The sequence below is a fragment of the Pinus tabuliformis genome, chromosome 9 (genome assembly GCF_031772625.1).
Source record: "Pinus tabuliformis cultivar Carrire ecotype Pingquan chromosome 9, CPIR1, whole genome shotgun sequence".
Lineage (NCBI taxonomy): Eukaryota > Viridiplantae > Streptophyta > Pinopsida > Pinales > Pinaceae > Pinus > Pinus tabuliformis.
In genome coordinates, this window is record NC_142307.1 from 161,661,202 (window position 1) to 161,685,074 (window position 23,873).

The 23,873-nt window shown below is 38.5% G+C and overlaps 1 protein-coding gene across 1 annotated transcript; it reads right to left on the reverse strand.

Moving 5' to 3' along the window:
- Positions 1-17,633: 17,633 nt before the first annotated feature.
- Positions 17,634-19,348, reverse strand: LOC149147629 (RING-H2 finger protein ATL52-like). The gene has a single exon (XM_089440508.1). The coding sequence runs from the start codon at positions 18,959-18,961 to the stop codon at positions 17,948-17,950; it is 1,014 nt and encodes a 337-aa protein (XP_089296634.1). The 5' UTR covers positions 18,962-19,348; the 3' UTR covers positions 17,634-17,947.
- Between the last annotated feature and the right edge of the window lie 4,525 nt (positions 19,349-23,873).

The following is a 23,873-nucleotide window of genomic DNA, read 5'->3' on the forward strand; positions in this document are numbered from 1 at the left end:
GGTCCTAAGTAGTTTTAGTCCATGGTATTGAGAAAGGCCTAAAACTATATAAGGAGGAGAAGATCGTTAGGCCAAGTGTGTGCAAGTATTGAATATCTGATGAAGTGTGAGATCTAGTATGCAGGTTATCGACTTATGGTGCTTTGCCTGATATGAACCAAGGATAAACCTTAACGGTTAATAAGGGATAAGATCTAATGATGAAGCAGGATCTTAAGGCTTGAAATGAATTATCATTATGTGATTTGATCATGTATAGTCTAGATCTGAATACTGATGCATGTGTTATTTTGTAAATGATATGATCTGGGTATGACTGAAGTCTGGAATAGCTGCAAAATTATGAATTAATATTTGCAGATATGTGTTATCACTCAGGTTGTCCTTAAGCTCCGGAAAAGGATACGGCCGAGGTAACCACAGACCAACTTTGGACTGCAGGTTCTAGCCAACCTGCAATCAGAGAGGGCTCTCTCTTTATGATTTAGCTTTGTTGAAAAGGATTTTAGGCTAGGTTTTGGGTTCAGAGGGTTTTGTTTTGTTTTTAGTGGGAAAATTGATGTTTTCAAATAGAGAGGCAAGGCATAGTCTGGAAGTTTCAAACCATTGGGTGTGGAGTCGAGGAGGAGAACTGCTGGTGCATTTCTTCGGTCACAAGAGAGGGAAAGTGGAGCAAGGTAGCTGCGCATGAAACAATATTTCAAGTTTAAATGATGGAAAGAATGTTAAGTAATGAGAGGAAGTTAAGAATCTCTCAAACAGCTTAACAGATGGAGGTAACAGAGCTCTACCTAGGGGCAGTGAAGAATCCCTAAATAATTGGCCAACACAACTGAATCGGGGTAAACATGAGCCAGGAGGAATTCATATTCATAACCAATTCAATCAGAGGAAAACATAAAGAAATAGCAGAAATTGAGCATAGAGTGTATTTAAACAAATTCTAAGCTATTCTTTCTTTCTGCTATTTAGATAGTGGTAAACATTAAACAGAGGTAAGATGCACTTATTGCTTCAGGCTGCAGCACAAGAATTCCATCTTCATATCTCCAAAAACATTCATTTACAACAGACAGTTTGCTCTCCAAGCTTTCAGCAATCTTTGATTATAGAAAAACTCAGGTATACAATGCGAGTCTCTAGTCAAAATTCTCAATTTTCCAACCCTTGAAACAATGTAGAGGGAGGTATATATAGGGAAAAACTCTCTACAACTGCTTATATTACAACTTGACCTAAACAGGTCTGAAAGAAAGATGATTACTTAACCTAATCCTATCCAGAAATAAATGAGAAAAATATCTCGGGCTGCGCTCAAGGCTGCCATACCAAAACTGAGTAAATGATGTAGTCCTTGGCGGCTTGGTGCAGTGTTTCCTGCAATAAATGTGTATGGGTTTCTGCTTTTTCGCTGTCTGTCTGCATTTAAAGCTTTAACTATGATTTGAGGGCAAGGATGGGCTTACGCCTCTTGATTTGACTTTCTGGGGGGCTCATCAATGTTCAGGTGCTTCGAGCCCCTAAAAAAAATCTTCGGCTGATACTCTTTGGCTCTTCTTCTTCCTCTGATACTCTTTGGCAATAAACCGATGTTGTTCTGACGTGCTATGGGTCTAATCACAAATTAATGGTTGTTGTTCGGCCTCTGTTTCCTTCAAAACTGTTTTCTGCTCCTTTCTGAGTGCTTCGCGAAGAAAAATGGTTCATTCGGCGCCTTTCGTGCTTCCTGGGGGCTGCAAAACGAAAAGATTCCCTGAAGATTCCCCATTATGGCCCAAAAAATCTAGCGATGGCGCAAATCGCTCATCAAAAACTGCCTCAGAAACTGATTCCGGGGCTCCGAAGTGCGATTTTTGCTCCTTCGCGCCAAAAAAGTGCTAATGACGTCAGCATGACGGGACGTTGTACGGCGGGTGACGTCAGCATGATGATGTGGCAAGATGACCTCAGCGGGTGATGTCTTCATGTATGGACGGTGACATGGCATGTACAGTGGCAGGGTACGGTGGCAGGAGGCCACGTGGCTGGTGACTCGGCGATACGGCGGCAGGGGGGGGTGACGTGGAAGGTGACGTGGGGCTTACGTCACAGGGGAGGGCGGTAAGAGGTTTTGGGCGCACCGCCTTAGCGCCTGGGCGGTTTTGGGGGGAGGGGCTCCGCCACACCCTAGAGCTTGATGTGTGGCGGGAGTACGGCGGGTAATACCGCCCATCTCCCAGACGCTAAGCTTTTGGCGGTTCGGGGATGTGACGACCCATCAGCCGTAGATCTGCGGGGCGGATGATCCAACGGCTGGCGGCGATGGTAAGTCGGCGGGGGTATACGGGCAGGGAATATGCGCGGGATATTCCAAATTTAATGCGGCGCAGCGGTAGGGTTTTAAAACTTAGGTTTAGTGGGTTTTATGGTTTTAAAATCAGCACGATTAAAGTATTTACAGTTGGGGCTTAGGGATAAGGGGTAAATCATGGTTTTTTGCGCGCGGGTTTAATGATTTATGCACAGAACTTTGGTTTAGGGGCGGAAAGAGGGTTTTTTTGAAGGTTTAGGGCTAGGGGAGAGGTTATTAATCTGGCCAGGTGTCAGATTAATCCCTGCTTGGACACCGATGGGCTAAAAGCAGCCCCAGATGGACTGTTCTTTCCCTGACTTAGAAAGAATATGGCTATATTGCCAGGGGGGGATATTTACATAGGGGAATTTTATATACAAAGTTTTAGTAGGGGAAAGGGGAAAACTGATAGGGAGTTATATAATACTGTTAGTAGTTAATATGAAGGTGATCAGCAGGCGCTAAGGTCAGGGACCTTAGGCTATTTTGGGGAAAAGACCTTGAAAAGAAATAAAATCCTTGAGTGAAGCAGATCTTCACCAAGGAAACTGATATGGATGATGATGAAACTAAGAGGAATCAAGCAGATCTTGACCTCTTTGGGAAGTTAGTAAGTGATTTAGGGAATTAGAAGAAAGGGGAGTTAGTGATGTCCACCTTTGAGCTCTTGTGAATGCAAAACTACCTGCACTGTGATCTGTAAAGATATAACACTTCAAAACACAAAATTTATCATAAATCACCATTCTGCAACCTCACAGCTACCTACCCGGCCTACTCACCTAACATTTTTTCTTCTTTTTGGTTTGGGTGCACTTAGACTTGCAGACCCAGATTTACAATTTTTCTTTTGAATGTTTCCTATCTAAATCTGCACTTATTTCTGCCAGGGCCCAGATTAAACAGTTGGGTCCCTATGATTCTCTACCTATCTACAAATCTTCCAAGATTAAACTGTTTGGACAGATATCATTTTCTATATTCTAAAACAGGAAATTGAAACCTAGGGAGACCAATATTAAACTGTTTGGACCTCCCTTAAATGAAAACTCTTCAAAACCAGAACAACTCATCAAAATTGGAATCAGTAGTGGCATTTGGACTAGCACACTTCATGGCTTTCTTCTTTGGTCTCTTCTAGAAATATGGAACATTGCAGCTTGCAAAGTATGACATATTTGGCATATAAAAATGTCAATCATGAAAAATGAAACCTTGTTGCAACAGGAGGCTAACAGTGGCTCCACTTGGGGATGGCTTTTCCTTGTGAAAAGCCAAGAACAGCAGGTCAGACTGCCTTGATCTTCTGTGGTTATTGTAGACTGGAAGCATTTGTTCTGGCTGCTAAAAATATAAACTTTGAACTATGAACAATCTCCTCCTCAATTGAATTACTGTGAACTGTACAGCATCGACTGCTTTCTTCTGCATGCTTGATAATTATGTACAATGCTGCTGGAACATGCCTTTGATTGCAGATAGTTCTTTTGTACCATGAATTGCTTGTGATGTGACAGTTTTCCTTTTACTGTTTTGTGCATTGGTGCAAAGACAAAGTTTTCAGAACTGGGGCACTTGCATCAGCGACGTCTTCACAGAATTTACTGCTGTTTTTTAAACAATCGGCTTTCTTATAAAAAAGAAAACAAAGTGTTGATATATACAAATAAGACTGTACAAAGATATATACAAAACTGCATTGTGTCCCTTTAAAAGGGGTCATGGTAATGCTTCAGCATACGGCCATTGACAGGGCCTTCTTCAGCAGAACAATCCTCTACAGATCTGAGAAAATAAGTGTTATTTCCCTGAACAACAGAAATAACCAATGGACCTCTCCATAGAAAATCAAACTTGGCATGTTTGCCCTTGTCTTCCCTTCTTGAGTCCCATCTTAGAACTTTGTCACCAACATTGAAATCCTCAGCCTTAGCTCTCTTATCAAACATCTTTTTGAGCTTTTCTTGCACAATTTGAGCTCTGTCATAAACTTGTTCTCTGGTTTGCTGCAGATGGATGGTCTGATTGATTCTTCTTTGAATGTCATTCGGTTCAGCCTGAATCTCTTGTAACGGCTTGATAGTAGGGATGCCCAAGGATGAAGGAAATCTGGCCTCCATGCCATATACTAGCTCATAAGGGCTCATCCCAATTGATCTTTTGCTTGAAAGTCTGTCTACCCATAGGGCATTTACCAGTTTTTTGTGCCAGTTCTTCTTGTTTTCTTCCAGCACTTTCTTTATGATGTTGATGAGGCTTTTGTTAGATGATTCGGCCAAGCCATTACCTTGAGGGTAATAGGTTGTGGAGTGGCCCAAGGTAATATGAAATCTGTGGCAAAAATTGATCATCTTTTTGGACTTAAAGGCAGTGGCATTGTCAGTGATGATTTTCTCAGGGCAACCAAATCTAGAAGGGATATTGCACTCAAGGAATTGGATAATGATGGTGTCATTGTCTTGTCTACAGGGAATGGCTTCAACCCACTTAGTGAAATAGTCGGTGGCTGTTAGGATCCATTTGTGCTGGCCTGAGGAAGAGGGATGGATTTCTCCAATGAAGTCAAGACCCCATTGTTGAAAAGGTTGGTTGGTTGAGATGGGCTTAAGGGGCAGGGGTAACAACTTTCTCTTGCCCTCAAAAATTTGGCATTTGTGACATGACATGGCAAACTTCTTTACATCTGCAAAAAGAGAGGGCCAATAGAAACCAGCCCTTAGAATTTTATCAGCAGTGGACTTCCAATATAGATGTCCTCCACAGTCACCTGCATGGAATTCTTTCATGACATTGTTAGTTTCATTCATGGCTAAACAATTAAGCAATATACCTTCATGATTTCTCCAAAATAATGCGCCATCTATAACACAAAACTTTAAAGCCTTCATTTTCAAAAGTCTTTTCTTGGTTCTGGACAATCCTGGGGGAGCACACAGGTTTAACAATACAAAGCATATATCAACGTACCATGGGGACTGTAAAAAGATTTCACTGATCTGTGGAGTCGCCAGCTCCGGTTCATTGTCCAGCTGGTTAATCTCTAAGGCTTGAAAATTTGTTTCGGACATCAGTTTAGCTAAACCTTGTCCCTTTATCAGCTTGGTTGGTTTTATTTCTATGTCATATTCAAGGATATTTGCAATCCACTTGCCTCTTTTGCCTTATAATCCCTCTTGAGTCAATATGTCCTTTACAACAGCATGTGGGACATAGGCAATCACGTGTGAATATAAAATGTACACTCTGAAATCCTTGATGGCCTTAACCAGTGCGTAGGCCTGTTTTTCCATGATTGGGTATTTCAAAGGGGCGTCTCTCAGAGCTCGGCTGAAAAAAGCGATTGGTTTTTCAGCTCCCTGTTCATCCTTTTGCAAAAGGACAACGGCTATAGTGTGATCAGATGCAACCGAAAATATGATAAAATCTTTATCAAACTGTGGGCTAGTTAGGACAGGGGTTTGTGTTAAGGTTGATTTGATACTCTCAAATGCTTGCTTGGTTTCAAGAGACCATTTTACCTTGGCATCCTTCTTTAACATGTTGCTTAACAATCTTATCAGCTCAGCTAGATTTGGAATAAATCTTCTCAAGAAGTTGATTTTTCCAAGGAATGCTTGTAGCTCTTTAATGTTTCTTGGAAATGGGATTTGTAGGATGGCTTGTATTCTTTCGGGATCAATTCTGATCCCATCCTTTGATATGATGTGGCCAAGTAATTTGCCTTCTTCGAGGCCAAACATAGACTTCTTGGGGTTCAAGGAAATGCCATATTTCCTACATGTCATGAAAATTTGCCTGAGATGCTTGAGGTGTTCTTCATCAGATTTGGAAAATGGGGTCAAGTCATCAAGGTAGACAACTAGAAAGTCATATATTTCTTTGGCAAAAGCAATATCCATTGCTCGTTGAAAGGTTGCACCAGCGTTTTTAAGACCGAATGGCATCTTTACATACTCAAATGTTCCCCACGGTGTAGTAAAGGCTGTTTTGTCTTGGTCGTCCGGGTGACCAAGTATTTGGTTAAAACCTGAAAAACCATCTAGCAAAGAGATTCTAGATGATCCCACTACTCTTTGCAAGATGTGGTCCATTTTAGGCAAAGGGTAATGGTCTTTTAAGGAGACTTGATTTAAATTTCTGAGATCTACACAAAGTCTGATTTCGCCTGTCTTTTTTCTGGTAGGAACAAGATTGGACACCCATTCAGAAAATTTGATGGGTGCTATGATGCCTGCTTCAAACATCCTCTTTACTTCCTTCTCAATCGGGGGAAGGAGCATAGGGTTAATTCTTCTAAGTTTCTTCTTGAAGGGTTTCTGGTTTGGTTTTAAAGGAATGGTGTGTTGGATCACCGAGGTGTCATAGGATTTCAAATCTTCATAGCTCCAAGCAAATACATCTTGGAACTCTTTGAATAAGTCAATATACTTGGGCTTCTGATCAGGCGGTAAATTTTTGGACAGTTTGATCATTTTTGGCTTTTTTGTTGTCCCAATGTTGTGTTCCTCTATATCAGTGTTTATAGGCTGCAATTTTGGCTTTCTTGGCACGTCATTAGCATCAAACATGTCTTCTAATGGGGTTAGGCCAGCAGGTAGAAAGTTATCCTTTAAGTCAATGATGTCTGCCTCTGTTTTGGCTATATCTTCCAAGTGTATTTGTTTCAGCTGTTCTATGTTTTCTTTGTCAAAAATAGTTGGTTCCAGGATTTTCTTGACTGTTGCAGCCGTTATATCTTGCTGATTTTCATTTGTTTGGTGTTGGGAGCCATTCATAGCATCCATGTCGATGTTAATATTCGAAAACTCATGCTCAAGGGTGAGGAAGTTATTAATCTGGGCATCATTTTCGAATACTTGCCAATCTTTAACGTTATTTGGGACAGTGGGCCTATGTTTTATTTCAGCTGTAAAGTGATGGTTTGGGTCAAAAGGAAGCTTGCATGTACTAGCAAAGGTGGCTAGGCTGTGTGCATGAATGTTGTGATTTCTGGAAATCTTGTCAAGCTTGAATTCAGTGAATGCCTGGAGTATATTAGTAGCAGCGGTCCTATAGGCTCTCATTCTGTTGTCATTGGTTACAAAATTGCCTTTCATCTGTTGTATTATTAAATCAGAGTCTCCTAAAATAGACACTTTTGCAGCTCCTAGAGCTTTGAGGAGTTTAAGGCCTAAAAGCAGAGCCTCATACTCTGCCATGTTATTTGTGCATTTGAAGTTCAGTCTGTAGGCATGGCCTTCTGCATGGTTGTTATATGTGTTGTGAATCCATACACCTGCCCCTGCTCCTAACTTGTTGACAGAGCCATCAAACTCTAAATACCATGTGATTTCCTGCTTGTGGTTGATGCCTAAAGTGTCAGTCAGCTTGGGATTGGGCAGATTCGAAACTTCTGTTTGGGGAACTTCTTTTGATAGGCTGGTTGCATCAACTGCTGTGACAGTTTCGTGGGTATGTGCAACCGACTCTTCGTTGATGTGTGCTTGTTGCTCTAGAGCGAAGGGCTCATTATCAATTGAAACATTTGTATCATCATTAAACAAAATAAAGGAATCCATATCAGAGTGGATTGAGTAAATGGGAAAATTTTCAGGCTTGCTCTCACTACTTACCACATATTTCATGAGAGTTTCTCTATACAGTCTCTTTGGTTGCCCAAAGACTGAAATGGTGGCATAGGAAAGGTCTAATTGAAGGGATCCTTGGAGCTTTGCTCCCCATGATCTTGACAGGAGCATACCATACTTTGGTGGAATGTCAGCAACCACTACATCCATGAGGATGGTCTTGTTGGGATATTGGACTAAGGAGACACACAAGTCTTTGATGAGGCCTAAATATTTCACTTGACTTGAGTCAAATGAGTACAGATCTTTGTAAGGTCTTGTAACATCAAGATTCAGTTTTTCCATAACTGCTTTGGGCATAAGATTGTGCGATGCCCCTAAGTCAAACATAGCGTTGTGCAAAACTTTGTCATGTATATGCAAACTGACATAAAAGGGTGGGACCGGTCCATGTGTTGATTTTCCGTTAACTTCTGGGCCAAATAGCAGCTCTGGGGTGTCGTCTAAAACATTTACATCATCCTTAACCTCTGGCATTTGAAGTGATCTTTGAATTTGCTGCCTATATACATCGTGTTTGGCAAGTTCTGAGAGGGGAATGGATATTTTTAACTTAGATATTTCTGTCTCTAAGTTAAATGGCTTTTCCAGTGGAGTCTTGGTGTTGATAATGGCAGTTTTTTTCTGTTTAATTTGAATTGTCTGCGTTTTGCTATTGTTTATCAGCGTTATGGGAAGTTTTTGCTTGCGGTTTTTCAACTTCAGGAAAGTTTTTTGGAACCCTGTTCGAGCTTTCTTTCGAGGAAGAAGGTGGCAAAGGCTGATCTATGGAAGGCTGTATTTATGTTATTTCTTCTACAGTCACTTAATGCGGGTTTGGAATAGGTATATCAGCTGGTTCTGTTATGACAGCCTTGCCTTTAGTCTTGTTGGGTTGTTTACCTTCCTTTGTTTTACTAGGTTCGGAAATGTCAATGGTCCTAGTTCTCAGCTTATATTGTTTGTGTACTTCATACACAGCGGTATCATAACCTTGTTTAAAATCAAAAGACTCGTCAGACCTAGTCTGAAACTGATTGTAATTGGGTTCATTTTGGTCTTCTTGGGACAGGACAGTTTGATGCTCGCCCTTTAGATCCATTAAGTTCATGTGAGTGTCCTCTATGGGTTCACTAGAAGTAGATCCTTCAACATAATTATCTTGGAAAGGGGGTCTTATATCATGGTCTTGGTTAGGCCTACCAGCATTTGTGTTCTGCGTTTTTCTAAAATTTGGGTTCCTTATGGTATTAGACTGTTGTCCTTCCCATGATGCTTTTCTCTCCACATTTTCTACTCTTTCTCCCAGCCTTTGCAGGCCACTGAAGATAGCATCAAGCTTTTGATCAAAAGCTGAGGGTTCTTCCTTAAAGGTGGTTCTTCTTTCCATTCTAGCTCTGTTTCTTTTGGCAATTAGATTGGCTTCTACGCTAACAGCAACATTTTGCATGTCCGCAAGGGTTTGAGGAGCTCTTTCTTTTAACTGGTATGCCATATCAGGGTCAAAACCATCAGGAAATTTGTACAAGGCCAGATCAGGGGGAGGCCTTAGGTTCTGTGGTATTGCGTTATACACATTATTGAATCTTGCACAGTACTCCAAAATAGTCTCTTGAGGACCTCATTTGATCGTATCATATTCAGCTAGTATGTGCAAGGGGTCTTTCTTTTTCTCCCATCTGTTGGTAAAGGATTGGTAAAGCTCATCTGGGGTGGTTATGGAATTTGCAGCAAGTGATCTGAACCAAGTTCTTACATCACCTGTTAAACTCTGAACAAAAATTCTCATTCTTACACTATCATCATCTATCTCGTAGTTTTCAAAATAGTCTTGCATCTTTTTGGTGTGCTGAAGGGCTGTGAAAGGACCGGTGCTGTCAAAATATGTGATTTTAGATTGGTACTCTTGAGGTAAAGCCCCAGCATTAGCAGGTAGTTGCAGGGGTGCATATCTATTAGCCATATTGGCAGGTATAAGTGGAACAACGGGGATAAATGGAACAACTGGAGTAACGGGGATCACAGGAGTAACTGGAACACTGGAAACAACAGTAGTGTTAGTATGTACAGTGAATGAAGGTGTGGAAGGAGTACTACGAGATGTAGATGATGAACTAAGGGAAATAGGGGTTGAACGGAACAAAACCTTGACAGGAGTCGGAATACTGCTAGGGTAAGTTGTTTCAGGGCTCAAATCAGCAAAATTTTCCTGTCTTTCTTGCTTCCTTAGGATTTTCGGGATTATGTAAGGGTTTTCAAAAACAGCTGGAGGGTTGGGATCTGGATTTGATCTAGTATATCGCGGATTTTTCTTGGGAGCCAGCTTCCGAATTGTTTTTTGGGTATTTTTCCTGGGAATGTTTTTATAATCGACAAGGGACTAATTAAAATATGGGACAGCTTGTTTGTAACTTAAAACTAGCATGAAGATTGACTGAAGCAGCATTTATTTACTCCTGTTGATGCAAAGCAAAAAACAGTTTCAAAGGCTTCCTAGCTGACGCTCAGGCTTCATCTGTAGTTTTAAGAGATAAACAGCAATTGGAAAGTTTGATTTATGGTCTCAGCGAAGCTTTCTTACCTTCTTTGTGAAACTATCTGAGGAAGTTCCCCAGTGGAGTCGCCATTATGTTATCACTCAGGTTGTCCTTAAGATCCAGAAAAGGATACGGCCGAGGTAACCACAGACCAACTTTGGACTGCAGGTTCTAGCCAACCTGCAATCAGAGAGGGCTCTCTCTTTATGATTTAACTTTGTTAAAAAGGATTTTAGGCTAGGTTTTGGGTTCAAAGGGTTTTGTTTTGTTTTTGGTGGGAAAATTGATGTTTTCAAACAGAGAGGCAAGGCATAGTCTGGAAGTTTCAAACCATTGGGTGTGGAGTTGAGGAGGAGAACTGCTGGTGCATTTCTTCGGTCACAAGAGAGGGAAAATGGAGCAAGATAGCTGCGCATGAAACAATATTTCAGGTTTAAATGATGGAAAGAATGTTAAGTAATGAGAGGCAGTTAAGAATCTCTCAATCAGCTTAACAGATGGAGGTAACAGAGCTCTACCTAGGGGCAGTGAAGAATCCCTAAATAATTGGCCAACACAACTGAATCGGGGTAAACATGAGCCAGGAGGAATTCATATTCATAACCAATTCAATCAGAGGAAAACATAAAGAAATAGAAGAAATTGAGCATAGAGTGTATTTAAACAAATTCTAAGCTATTCTTTCTTTCTGCTATTTAAATAGTGGTAAACATTAAACAGAGGTAAGATGCACTTATTGCTTCAGGCTGCAGCACAAGAATTCCATCTTCATATCTCCAAAAACATTCATTTACAACAGACAGTTTGCTCTCCAAGCTTTCAGCAATCTTTGATTATAGAAAAACTCAGTTATACAATGCGAGTCTCTAGTCAAAATTCTCAATTTTCCAACCCTTGAAACAATGTAGAGGGCGGTATATATAGGGAAAAACTCTCTACAACTGCTTTTATTACAACTTGACCTAAACAGGTCTGAAAGAAAGATGATTACTTAACCTAATCCTATCCAGAAATAAATGCAAAAATATCTCGGGCTGCGCTCAGGGCTGCCATATCAAAACTGAGTAAATGATGTAGTCCTTGGCGGCTTGGTGCAGTGTTTCCTGCAATAAATGTGTATGGGTTTCTGCTTTTTTGCTGTCTGTCTGCATTTAAAGCTTTAACTATGATTTGAGGGCAAGGATGGGCTTACGCCTCTTGATTTGACTTTCTGGGGGGCTCATCAATGTTCAGGTGCTTCGAGCCCCTAAAAAAAATCTTCGGCTGATACTCTTTGGCTCTTCTTCTTCCTCTGATACTCTTTGGCAATAAACCGATGCTGTTCTGACGTGCTGTGGGTCTAATCACAAATTAATGGCCGCTGTTCGGCCTCTGTTTCCTTCAAAACTGTTTTCTGCTCCTTTCTGAGTGCTTCGTGAAGAAAAATGGTTCATTCGGCGCCTTTCGGGCTTCCTGGGGGCTGCAAAACGAAAAGATTCCCTGAAGATTCCCCATTCTGGCCCAAAAAATCGCTCATCAAAAACTGTCTCAGAAACTGATTCCGGGGCTCCGAAGTGTGATTTTTGCTCCTTCGCACCAAAAAAGTGCTAATGACGTCAGTATGACAGGACGTTGTACGGCAGGTGACGTCACCATGATGATGTGGCAGGATGACGTCAGCGGGTGACGTCATCATGTACGGACAGTGACGTGGAATGTACAATCGCAGGGTACGGTGGCAGGAAGCCACGTGGCTGGTGACTCGGCGGTACGGTGGCAGGGGGGTGACGCGACAGGTGACGTGGGGCTTACGTCACAGGGGAGGGCGGTAAGCGGTTTTGGGCGCACCGCCTTAGCGCCTGGGTGGTTTTGGGGGGAGGGGCTCCGCCACACCCTAGAGCTTGATGCATGGCGGGAGTACGGCGGGTAATACCGCCCATCTCCCGGACGCTAAGCTTCGGGCGGTTCGGGGATGGGAGGACCTGTCAGCCGTAGATTTGCGGGGCGGATGACCCAACGGCTGGCGGCGATGGTAAGTCGGCAGGGGTATACGGGTAGGGAATATGCGCGGGATATTCCAAATTTAATGCGGCGCGGCGGTAGGGTTTTAAAACTTAGGTTTAGTGGGTTTTATGGGTTTAAAATGAGCGCGGTTAAAGTATTTACAGTTGGGGCTTAGGGATAAGGGATAAATCATGGTTTTTTGCGCGCGGGTTTAATGATTTATGCACAGAACTTTGGTTTAGGGGCGGAAAGAGGGTTTTTTTGAAGGTTTAGGGCTAGGGGAGAGGTTATTAATCTGGCTAGGTGTCAGATTAATCCCTGCTTGGACACGGATGGGCTAAAAGCAGCCCTAGATGGACTGTTCTTTCCCTGACTTAGAAAGAATATGGCTATATTGCCAGGGGGGGATATTTACATAGGGGAATTTTATATACAAAGTTTTAGTAGGGGAAAGGGGAAAACTGATAGGGAGTTATATAATACTGTTAGTAGTTAATATGAAGGTGATCAGCAGGCGCTAAGGTCAGGGACCTTAGGCTATTTTGGGGAAAAGACCTTGAAAAGAAATAAAATCCTTGAGTGAAGCAGATCTTCACCAAGGCAACTGATATGGATGATGATGAAACTAAGAGGAATCAAGCAGATCTTGACCTCTTTGGGAAGTTAGTAAGTGATTTAGGGAATTAGAAGAAAGGGGAGTTAGTGATGTCCACCTTTGAGCTCTTGTGAATGCAAAACTGCCTACACTGTGATCTGTAAAGATATAACACTTCAAAACACAAAATTTATCATAAATCACCATTCTGCAACCTCACAGCTAGCTACCCGGCCTACTCACCTAACATTTTTTCTTCTTTTTGGTTTGGGTGCACTTAGACTTGCAGACCCAGATTTACAATTTTTCTTTTGAATGTTTCCTATCTAAATCTGCACTTATTTTTGCCAGGGCCCAGATTAAACAGTTGGGTCCCTATGATTCTCTACCTATCTACAAATCTGCCAAGATTAAACTGTTTGGACAGATATCATTCTCTATATTCTAAAACAGGAAATTGAAACCTAGGGAGACCAAAATTAAACTGTTTGGACCTCCCTTAAATGAAAACTCTTCAAAACTGGAACAGCTCATCAAAATTGGAATCAGCAATGGCATTTGGACTAGCACACTTCATGGCTTTCTTCTTTGGTCTCTTCTGGAAATATGGAACACTACAGCTTGCAAAGTATGACATATTTGGCATGTAAAAATGTCAATCATGAAAAATGAAACACTGTTGCAATAGGAGGCTAACAATATGTACGTTGGTTGGCTTTGGTAAAAGCACGTATACACGCTGGTTCGACACATCTAAGTGGCATATACATTATGAAATATGATATTTTAAGTTGCAGTTGGTTCTGGCTGTTGTTGCAGAGTTCTGGGTTCTGCTCTGGTGACTGTGTTTTGATTACAGTACTCTGAATGTTCAGATTGATTAATTGTGATTTGCTTCAGTGATGATGGGCCTTCATTGATTCAGTTGTGGGTGATTCAAAGATTGATGATTGAGTTTCAATGATTGGTTAATGCAGATGTATTTGATGGTTGTATTGCAGTGGTGATTAATTTTGAGCTTCAATGTTGTTGATGGGTCCAATATGAAAATTAGATGAAACGTGGCCTTCAGATTGTGGTGTTGTGTTTCAGGAGTATCCAGTCTGAAAATTTATGAAACGTGGTCCCTGGAGGAAGAGAGAAGGTCGTAGCCTTCTGTAGGTCGGCGCCTACGTACTAGTAAACATATCATCTGGTACAAGAGCTAGGGGTTGTAGCTCCCTTCCAGTAGAAGCTGTAGAACGAGAGAATGTTGTAGCCTTCTGCAGGTGGGTGCTTGCGTACTGGTATGATTTTGCACCAGTATAAGATTGTAAACAAGTTTTTCTTATATTAAAAGAAGACAACAACAAGTGGTTTTTGTCTCGCATTGGGTTTCCCCTTAAATCTTGGTGTTCATGTGTGTTTCTTATGTGTGATGGTTTGTTCTGATATTACTGCACATGGTTACTGTTTATATGGTTAATGAAGTACTGATGCACTGATTAAAGATCAACATATGGTGAATTAACTAAATCATAAGTTTGCTGGATATACCCTGGTTGCTTGAAATACAGTTGCGTGTACACACGAGTTACATTCATTGAAGTAGCGTATATAAATATGAATATGAAAAGAAAAAGTTATTGATTTGCTAATACTGATTCACCCCCTCTCTCAGTATTATTTCCAACAGCCCATTCACCAAGAGACACCCAAGGTAGTATTTAAGCCAGGGTCTCCCACAATTGTAATCATCATTCAATTATTTAATAATAGATATGTGTGTGTGTGTGCGCTCCAGTTTAGTTAACAATTTTCAATGTGTTGATTTAGCCAAGAAATTTGTCAATATGAAATTTATCCAAAAAACCACAACATTGTAGATGAAAGTTTTCGTTACACTCAAATAATATAGATTCAACGCACTTTGATGTCGAGGAAATGTTATAGTCACTAGTGAGGCAAATGTAAAATATTCGTGATTTCTAATTTACAAACCGCTTTTTCTAATTATGACTATTAGATTACGAATTAAAGTTTATGTTCCTAGTTAAACTAAACTGCTCTCCCACACTGCTAAATATGTAAAAGTTTTAAATGGAAAAGAGTCTAAAATTAATTTCGTGCCTATGCAAAGAAGTTCCCTTTGCACCCCAGTTCTCCCCCACACACCCCATCCTCCGCACATTTTTCATTGCGCACATTCACAACTCTATGCAATTGTTCTCCCACACAGTTAAATATGTAAAAGTTTTAAATGGAAAACAACTTAATGAAATAATAAAATATAAACGCACTAGCAATACTTGTCTTGTTGTAAGTGTCACGCTACTAATTGAAGGAATGTCCCCCCTTCCTCCCTCGTTCTCCCTCACATATTTCATCCTCCACACATCCTTCATTCCGCACAGATTCATATCTCTATGCAACTACTCTCTCCGGCAGCTAAATCTATAAAAGTTTTAATGCAAAAGAGTTTAAAATTAATTTTGTGTTTGCACTAGCTCTATCGCACATACCCTGTTCTTTGCACATCGTTATGGATTTGCAATCTTTCAATTCTTTGCATAACATGGACTAATTTCATAATATGCACAGGAAGGAGAAACGACGTAGGTAGAAAGGGTGTGCCGGAAAGTGTATACGGTAGAGTTTTACATTTTCAGAAGTATAACGTTCCTGCCTTTTATATATCTTAATTAGGTAGATAATAGTATAGTTTAAGTATTAAGATATAATGTCCTTATATATCACGTTCAATGCACTCGACAAATGACTTAGTTCTTTGCACTAAATGTTGCAAATTGAAAGCTACTTGCCATGCATGTTCAACAATTAATGTTTTTACCGCATTAAAGATAATTGTTTTAATTTTATGCAGTGTCAAAGGGCATTGAACATTTTCATTATGCAGAGTACGAAAGCGGAATCGAAATTTTATTGACCGAAACAATCATACCTTAATCAATTTGTATATTAAGCAAATTTGTATGTATGTAATAGACAAATGTGAAATATTATTGTATGTAATAGACAAGTGTGAAATATTATTGTACATTGCAAATTAAAGTTTATGTTCATAGTTAAATTAATTACATGTCCACGGAATAAAATTCCCTCTGCATCCCTGTTCTCCCGCACTTCCTTCATTTGGTACAGATTCATAGATCTATGCAACTACTCTCTCACATAGCTAAATCTATAAAAGTTTCAAATGGAAAAGAGTTTAGAATTAATTTCGTCGCTGCGGAATAAAGTTCCCTTTGCACCCTCGTTCTCCTACACATACCTCGTCCTCTGTACAATTAAAGTACTGCACAAGGAAACATAATAATATTAATTGGAGATTTGTTTAGCGCCCCACTCCCCCCTATACAAAAGAACCTACGACCATGTCAATTATGGCATCATTGGGCATAACAATAACATAACGCCCTTAGTGTCAATGTGCACTCACCAACAAAATGACGACTCACGAAATTAGTTTTTTTTAATTATTATTTTAAAATGAATTGTTAGGCATTGACGAATAACGAAAAAAATGTCTTCCACCAAAGGAATTATGTTTCATTAGAGCTCACTCCATCAATTGAAAATTAAAAATAAGATTTGCAAATTTTTTTTTTTTTTTTTTTTTAATTTATAGGAAAATAGAGATATTAAACATTTTACCGAAACTTTTATTAAAATTACAAAAACACAATAAAATAATACTCAGTCAACGCACTTTGACCATGAAACAAAAACTATAATCCATCACGAGGCAAAGAGTAATAATAAAAAAACTAATTATTTACGTGATATGTGTTTTGAAATCAAATAAAAATATATATTGAATATATGACTTATGTGTACACGTGAAGGATACATATGGTACATGATTGCTTTTGAGAGGGATTCTATATGACCCAACTCTAACTCGCTCAAGTCTTTAAAGAAGTTATCGAGTGAACTTTTAAGATGATTTTAATAGTCATTAAATTTTAAAAATTAAAAATAAGTTCAGTGTTAATTTTTATTGTATTATTTTATATATAAATAATTTAAATATTTTTAATATAAAATTATAAAAAATGATTATAATAATAAGAGCTGAATTTTTTTTTAAGAATATCAATATATATATATATTAATAACATTATATTGAAATAGTTGTCTAGATGAGGGTGTTTCGAGCTTTATTACACCTAGGCAAATATATCTCTTGAAATTACACCGGAATGAAAAAGAGAACACAGTGAACACAAACACTCGAATTACTAAAAGGCAAGACATCTTTCCCAAAATATTATATAGCGTACATATATTAGATTAAATTTATGCTACATATTGTTACTCCCATTGAGTTGTGCACCATTGCATGTGCTAAGATTGAACAGTTCACACCTCACATATACTATTTCAATGGCAATCTCAAATAAATTGGTGGAATGCGTTGATCAAATAAACTGGTGGAATGCGTTGATCAATTAAACTAGAAAAATCTGGCAGAGTAAGTCAAATCCAATGTTTGTCAGACAAATTATGTCAAGAATCTGTAGGAAATACTTGTCATAATTAATTGCAGATAAGACAAGAAACAACAACTACTAAACATGTTGGCTGTGAGAAACTATATTGAGCTTATGGATTTTGTGTACAGATTTGAAGCATAGATGATTCAAGAATATAGAACAAAACCAGCATAGATGATACAAGAATATAGTACAAAACAACACAAACCCATCTGTTATCCTACTGAGAAAAGAAAAAAGGGAAAATTTCTCTATGCAGAACAACTTTACAACTCTCAGAAAACCATCAGTGTTCTGTTCTTCACATAAATTTTCCCCCAGCCAACTGAAATGCTCCTGATGACATCAATCCAAACATCTCACATCAATACTAATGGATTAGGAAACTGTTATGGTCATCATAGAGGAAGAATGGCATTTGATCTACCTCTGTTGTTCCCAAAGAACAAGAAGGACCTCTTTATCATATTACTTGAACCAGCACTAGTACCATACACCACTAGATCATCCTCATGGAGATCTATGCAATATCTATGAGATGATGAATCCATTGAGAATGATCTCCTCATTGCCTGCAATGGCTCTTCACACAACTGTTTTTTCTGATAAACACCTGATCTCTGCATATTGCCTGCAAAATCACTGACTGTTCTGTTGTGTTTTAAGCTTTTGGGCACTGGAGTTGGAGTTTTGTCTATCTCATTATCCTTCTGTTCCCTAATATTGATACTTATGCTTGTGCCAACATCCAGTGTAGTAGATTCGTTTCTAGATCCAGACTGGTTAGTATTAGCCATTTCTGCATTCACATTATTTTGCAGATCAGGGGAACTTATCAATATCTCGTTGCCTATGAATTGGGTATACTCAACTCCAGGATCCATGATATTAGCCCGACAGAGGGGGCAGTTGGAGTGGGATTCCAGCCATGAATCGACGCAGATAAGATGGAATGCATGATTGCATTTGGGCAGGAGCCGAAGGGGTTCCTCTTCCTCAAAATCATTCAAGCAGATTACACATTCTGTCCCTTCAATAAAACGCTCCTTCTCTGTGTAATTGAACATCGGGATTGATCGGATCACTGATGCATCGAGCCCATCGTCATTAAGATCCCATGGCTCTGTTAGAGAAAGCTCTGTATTGGGATCTTGTTGGCTAACCCAACTGGTGCAAAAGCTGCATTTGGCCACAATGGCGTAGTAGCTTATGACTAAAAATGCAGTGGCTAGTATGCCTAATATTGCTATCAACAGAATGGAGAAATCTGGGTTTGTTGTTGAATGGGATGGGGGGGAATTAATGGTATCTGCAAATGGCAGCATTAATGGCGGACAGGCAGGCCAGTCTGTATGGCACGACAAGCCATTCTTGCAGCACGGTGGAAACTGCCCATTTCCCTGCAAAGCCATCTGGGCCTTCTTCTTTATAGCTGCATATGGATATAAACAGGCCTTTAGTTCAATACCCAGTGGAGAATGTTGGGGTTCACAGCAATGGTGAAGTCAATGCTCATGAGCTAAAATTGGAACTGATCAGATCTGTGACTGGTACCAGTAAGAGCAATGTACATACAAGAACAGAGTGGAGCAGTGAGAAATAAGAGGGGCTTTCGATGCAGAAACCATTGATGTGAACATAGATTTCGGTTGACTGTATGAACACAGTTTTTTAAGGTCTCCATTTTCATGTGGGTGAGAGGCGGGGAAGTTGGCACAAGCGTACGGTAAAAGGTTTTCACATCGTGATTAAATTACGCCTGCAAACTTTATTTCCGCGTTTGACGCGCAAATACGTGGAGATTATTACGTGTGCTTCTTGGTTGTTGCACACCATGTGGAATGCTTGTTTGTTTTAAAAGGGGAGCTTCAAAGGGTCTCATTAGGGTTTTTCTTTTTCGTTTGGTCTATTTTAAAAGGAGAACTTCAAAGTGTCCCATTAGGGTTTTTCTTTTGAGAGGGCAGCTTCAAGGGTCCCATTAGGGTTTTTCTTTTTCGTTGGGTCAATTTTGGTAATCACATCTGCGTGTAGATCTTTTATGTTTTTATGCATTCACACATGTGGGTAATTTTCAAGTAACAAATACGTTTAATGTTTAAAGTCCCCTTATATTGCCTTTAATCATTAGTCTTTTAAGTAAAAGTTGCTTTCACGTAACTTTTTGAGCTTTGCATAAAAATTCTCAAATGGGATATAATTAGCATTTTCATCAAAAGTGCATGGTGTTTTTGGGTTGTTGGACGTGAGAATATATATATATATTTTGAAATAAAAGGTGAAAGGACTTGGTAATGAAAATCATAATCCTCTCACTAGAAGGATGAGTGGGCTCACCTACAAAATCATCATTGGTCTGAGAGATCTCTATGATATCATCAAATGGCCAAGGTATATATCAAATTAAAGTTGTAGTCTACTTGTTTGTAAATTCATGACCTATTCATATCATAAATCAAAATAATTGTAAATTGGTCTTTTTTAATAACATAATTTTGGAACAAAATTTATAATTTGATCAAGCTAGATCTATGACCTAGTCAAAGGAGCCTCAATTTTTTGAATTAGGCCCAGAGATCTTTGCATCATACATTTGAGGTTTTTTGGCCTACTGAGGCTTCTCCTGTGGTTTGAACTGAGGTTCGAATAGAGACTTGATCTGAGGTCAGAAATTCTTCAACATAATTTAGAATTCTGGCCTTCTCACAAAAGCATGAATGAGTCATGGTTCTCTTCCACCAATAACCGAAATGAAACTTTGGTCTTTGACCCTTCTACAAAGATTTGGATTAGGTCTTCTTGTGGCTTGGATTAGGGCTTATTTTTCCTTAAATTAGGGTTGCTCTTTCACCCAAGCTTTAATACCATGTTGATTTTTCAAGAGTCCTCTAATCTGATAATTTTTTCGTATGATTCTCTTAGATTGATATTTTTCTTATATTTATTCATCATAAAATATGCAACCATGATCTGACTCTTCAACTTGTCCTGACGATGAACCACACTGGTTGATTCGAAATGCGTCGACAAAGGTTTTCTACATGTGATTTACACTGAAACTCTTCTTAAAAATAAAATAATTACACAGAACTTCAATAGTAAAAGAAAAATGCTAGAGGATCATAAAGAGACAACCACACAAGAACACACGAGTTTACACTAGGAAAACTCACATCGGGAAAAACCCAACAACTTTTTCCTTAGAGAAATTCTTTATTTCCAATAGAGATACACCTACACATCCCAATCATATACAAGGTCAAAGTAATCATCAAAGAAACTTGGACAAACCTTGTCCAATAGCCTCCTAGTCAAGTTATCTACCCACAAAGTTTGTGTCTGATTAAGTCTACTTAGAATAAGGCCTTTTTCCTACCTCAAAATTTGGTTCTTCCACAGAGTAAGAATTCAGTTCTTCAACAAAATGTCAATCATGGAGATAAATCCTCAAGAATGTGGTCCTTCAACAAAAGTAGAGATGTATTCAACCTTCTTTCTTGTCCCCATCACAGAAGATACCAAGTCTTGATGAGATGATGTGAATTTCCCTTGAAGAAGACCGAGTCACACTTATTTATACAACTCTTGTTGGCAAAATGGGTGCCACAATGAAGCTAGGTCGGCTTGACATTTTAAGAGCCAAAATATTCAAATTCAAAAATTTAAATTCTTCTCTTTTACAACTTACATGAAGAACATGTCCTTTAATATTTTCCTTCTTAACTTTAGCATGAATAACATGGCTACAAATACATTAAGGATCAAAATATACATTATGAAGACCGACCATAATTACAAAATTCAACACGCCCTCCCCCTTTTAAGGAACATCGTCCTCGGTGTCTACTATATGTAGAACCATTCTATGTAGAAGAAGGGATATGTCACTTTCATATTAGCAATAATTTCCATGTCCTTAGTTTCCACTTCGAGAAATGCCATTCATTTTTCATGGTCTAGTTACCTCTAGACCTCTTAACATTCCAACGCATTCCTGCATGGTTATCCATTGCTTCATAAGGCTTCCATAGGGAACAAGTTTAGTGCATTATTTTCTTGGACACACCCAAATGCATTCATGATCTCAATGAGTATGTACATGAATCTTTCAAAATCAATCCATTCAAGTCTCACCTTCCTTGTAGTCACACACCTTTCAAGTTCAGGCATCATCTTCTCTACCTTCCCAATTCCTCGAGTGATCCATTCCTTGACAAGGCTTCCTCGCACAAGAAGAGTCTCGAGACTTATGGAGTCTTACAACCAAGGCATCCCTTTAGATTGCTCTAAATAACACAACACATTTGTCATAACATAACTCATGGTGATCAATGTATGTCATATGGTTCCAATGTTACCACAATGACCTTGTCCCTAGGATTTTCAGCTTCAAAACCATCATTTATACTTCTAGGATAGATCATCATCTCATTTGTATCACATGCATATGATTTCCATGAGATTAATCATAATAATTTAAATCAAGGATTCTTCCTTTTTCTTTTCTTTCCAAAACTCGCTTCATATAAGAATCATATTTCATAAATAAGAAATTCTTCTCATGATGTTTGACTCTTTCATATAATATTACTCAACCTTCATTAAATCATAATCAAGGCAATTTCAACTGCAATCTATACTTTCAGTCAACCAAGCAGTGATAAATGTTAATACATAAAATATTTTCATTGCAAGACTTATAGCATCTCCTGAAGTGATCTCAAAATTATTATACACGTAATAATTCAATCAATTTCAATTGATTTAAAACTATATTGAGATGAAGCTACCACTGCATTATGCATTTGCATCATAGGCATTCCAAACATTCCATAATGCATTCCAACATTTATTCCAACAACCAAATGGTCAAAACTGAAAGATACATATCTCTAAATTCATGACTAATTAGCATCCACTTTGCTTTGTAGAATGAGGGATTCATGCCACTCATTCCACTAATTAACAATCCCTCAAAATTATTAGAAGCTATTTATTTTCATGACATTCAATCATGCAGTTGATTGTATCATACAAGCTTGCATGTACTCAATGTTCCAAGCATATGTACCATCATGATTCATAATGAGTGTCATGACCAAATTTTGTCATGCATCACACAAATTCTAGCAAATTTTATACATTGAAGGCTTCTTGCCTTTCTCATAACCCACTAGGGGAGCATGATTCACTTTCCTATTCAATCGAGTAACCTTAAATGAGTAGTTCTTTGACATAATGATATCTTGACAAAACAATAAATAACTTTCTACCTCTATAAATATTTATCACTACGCAAACCCCAACCATTGCTAGTCCCATCATTATTGAGTGTCAACTACCTAATGGTCCTTATTCCATAAAGAAAACTCTTTAAATTAATTAGCTATACATGAACTACCTAGTAGGCCTTATTAAAAAATGATGACCCTCCACATTAGTTAAATAAATCATAAATACCCATAACCAGGAAGGTTAGGGTAGGACCTCAACATTCAATTTACCAATATGTTAGAAGTAACTCAATTATCCCTTCAAGATATATATAAAAGAGACACATGGGATTGAATTTTGATCATAAATGGATCATTATATAATTTGTCATCTATTTTGGTACTTTCTATAGTAAAAAATTGGAGCCATGGACTAATACAACCTAGCCGTATTTTGGTGATTTGGGGTTCCAAAAATTTTGAACTTTTTTCATATAATAAACGGTCATTTTAGCTCAAAACTTTGGAAACAAAGTTTGCAACCTTTTGAAATGATTCTATCCCTCAAGAGTTTTTTAATGGTCCAAATAGCACCTCAATAATAGTTTACCATCTATAATAAAATGTTAAATATTAAGACCCGAGGCAAAGAAAAATAAATATAAGAAAAGTAAATGAGTGAAAATTTTTTAGACATAAAAAGAAAAAGAAACAAAGAAAAACACCTTGTAACAACCATTCATATTAATGCTTATTATAACTTAAGTCAATCTTTCTCTGCCTCTTATAATTTAGGTCTAAAAATAAAGGAGAAACTACATCATATTCATTTGGTTTTCATTATATTTATGATGTATTTTTCAATTTGATTTACCTCACATAATTGCATACACAAAAATATATAAATTATTATTATGCAATTTTGAATATGTGTTCTTTTTTTCATGTAAACCTTGAGTAAATAAGTAGCGTTAATAAGTTGAATATAAAAGCTTTGTTACAATAAATCAATCATAAGTTTAAATGTTGTAGTGAATAGGTGTGGAGAAGAACTAACTAGTTTGGTATATGTGTGTTTTGAGATTAAATAAAGAAATATATTGAATTTTTGGAT

Coding starts and splice junctions, on each gene's coding strand:
- LOC149147629 (XM_089440508.1), bottom strand. CDS start 18,961: ATGGCTTTGCAGGGAAATGGGCAGTTTCCACCGTGCTGCAAGAATGGC.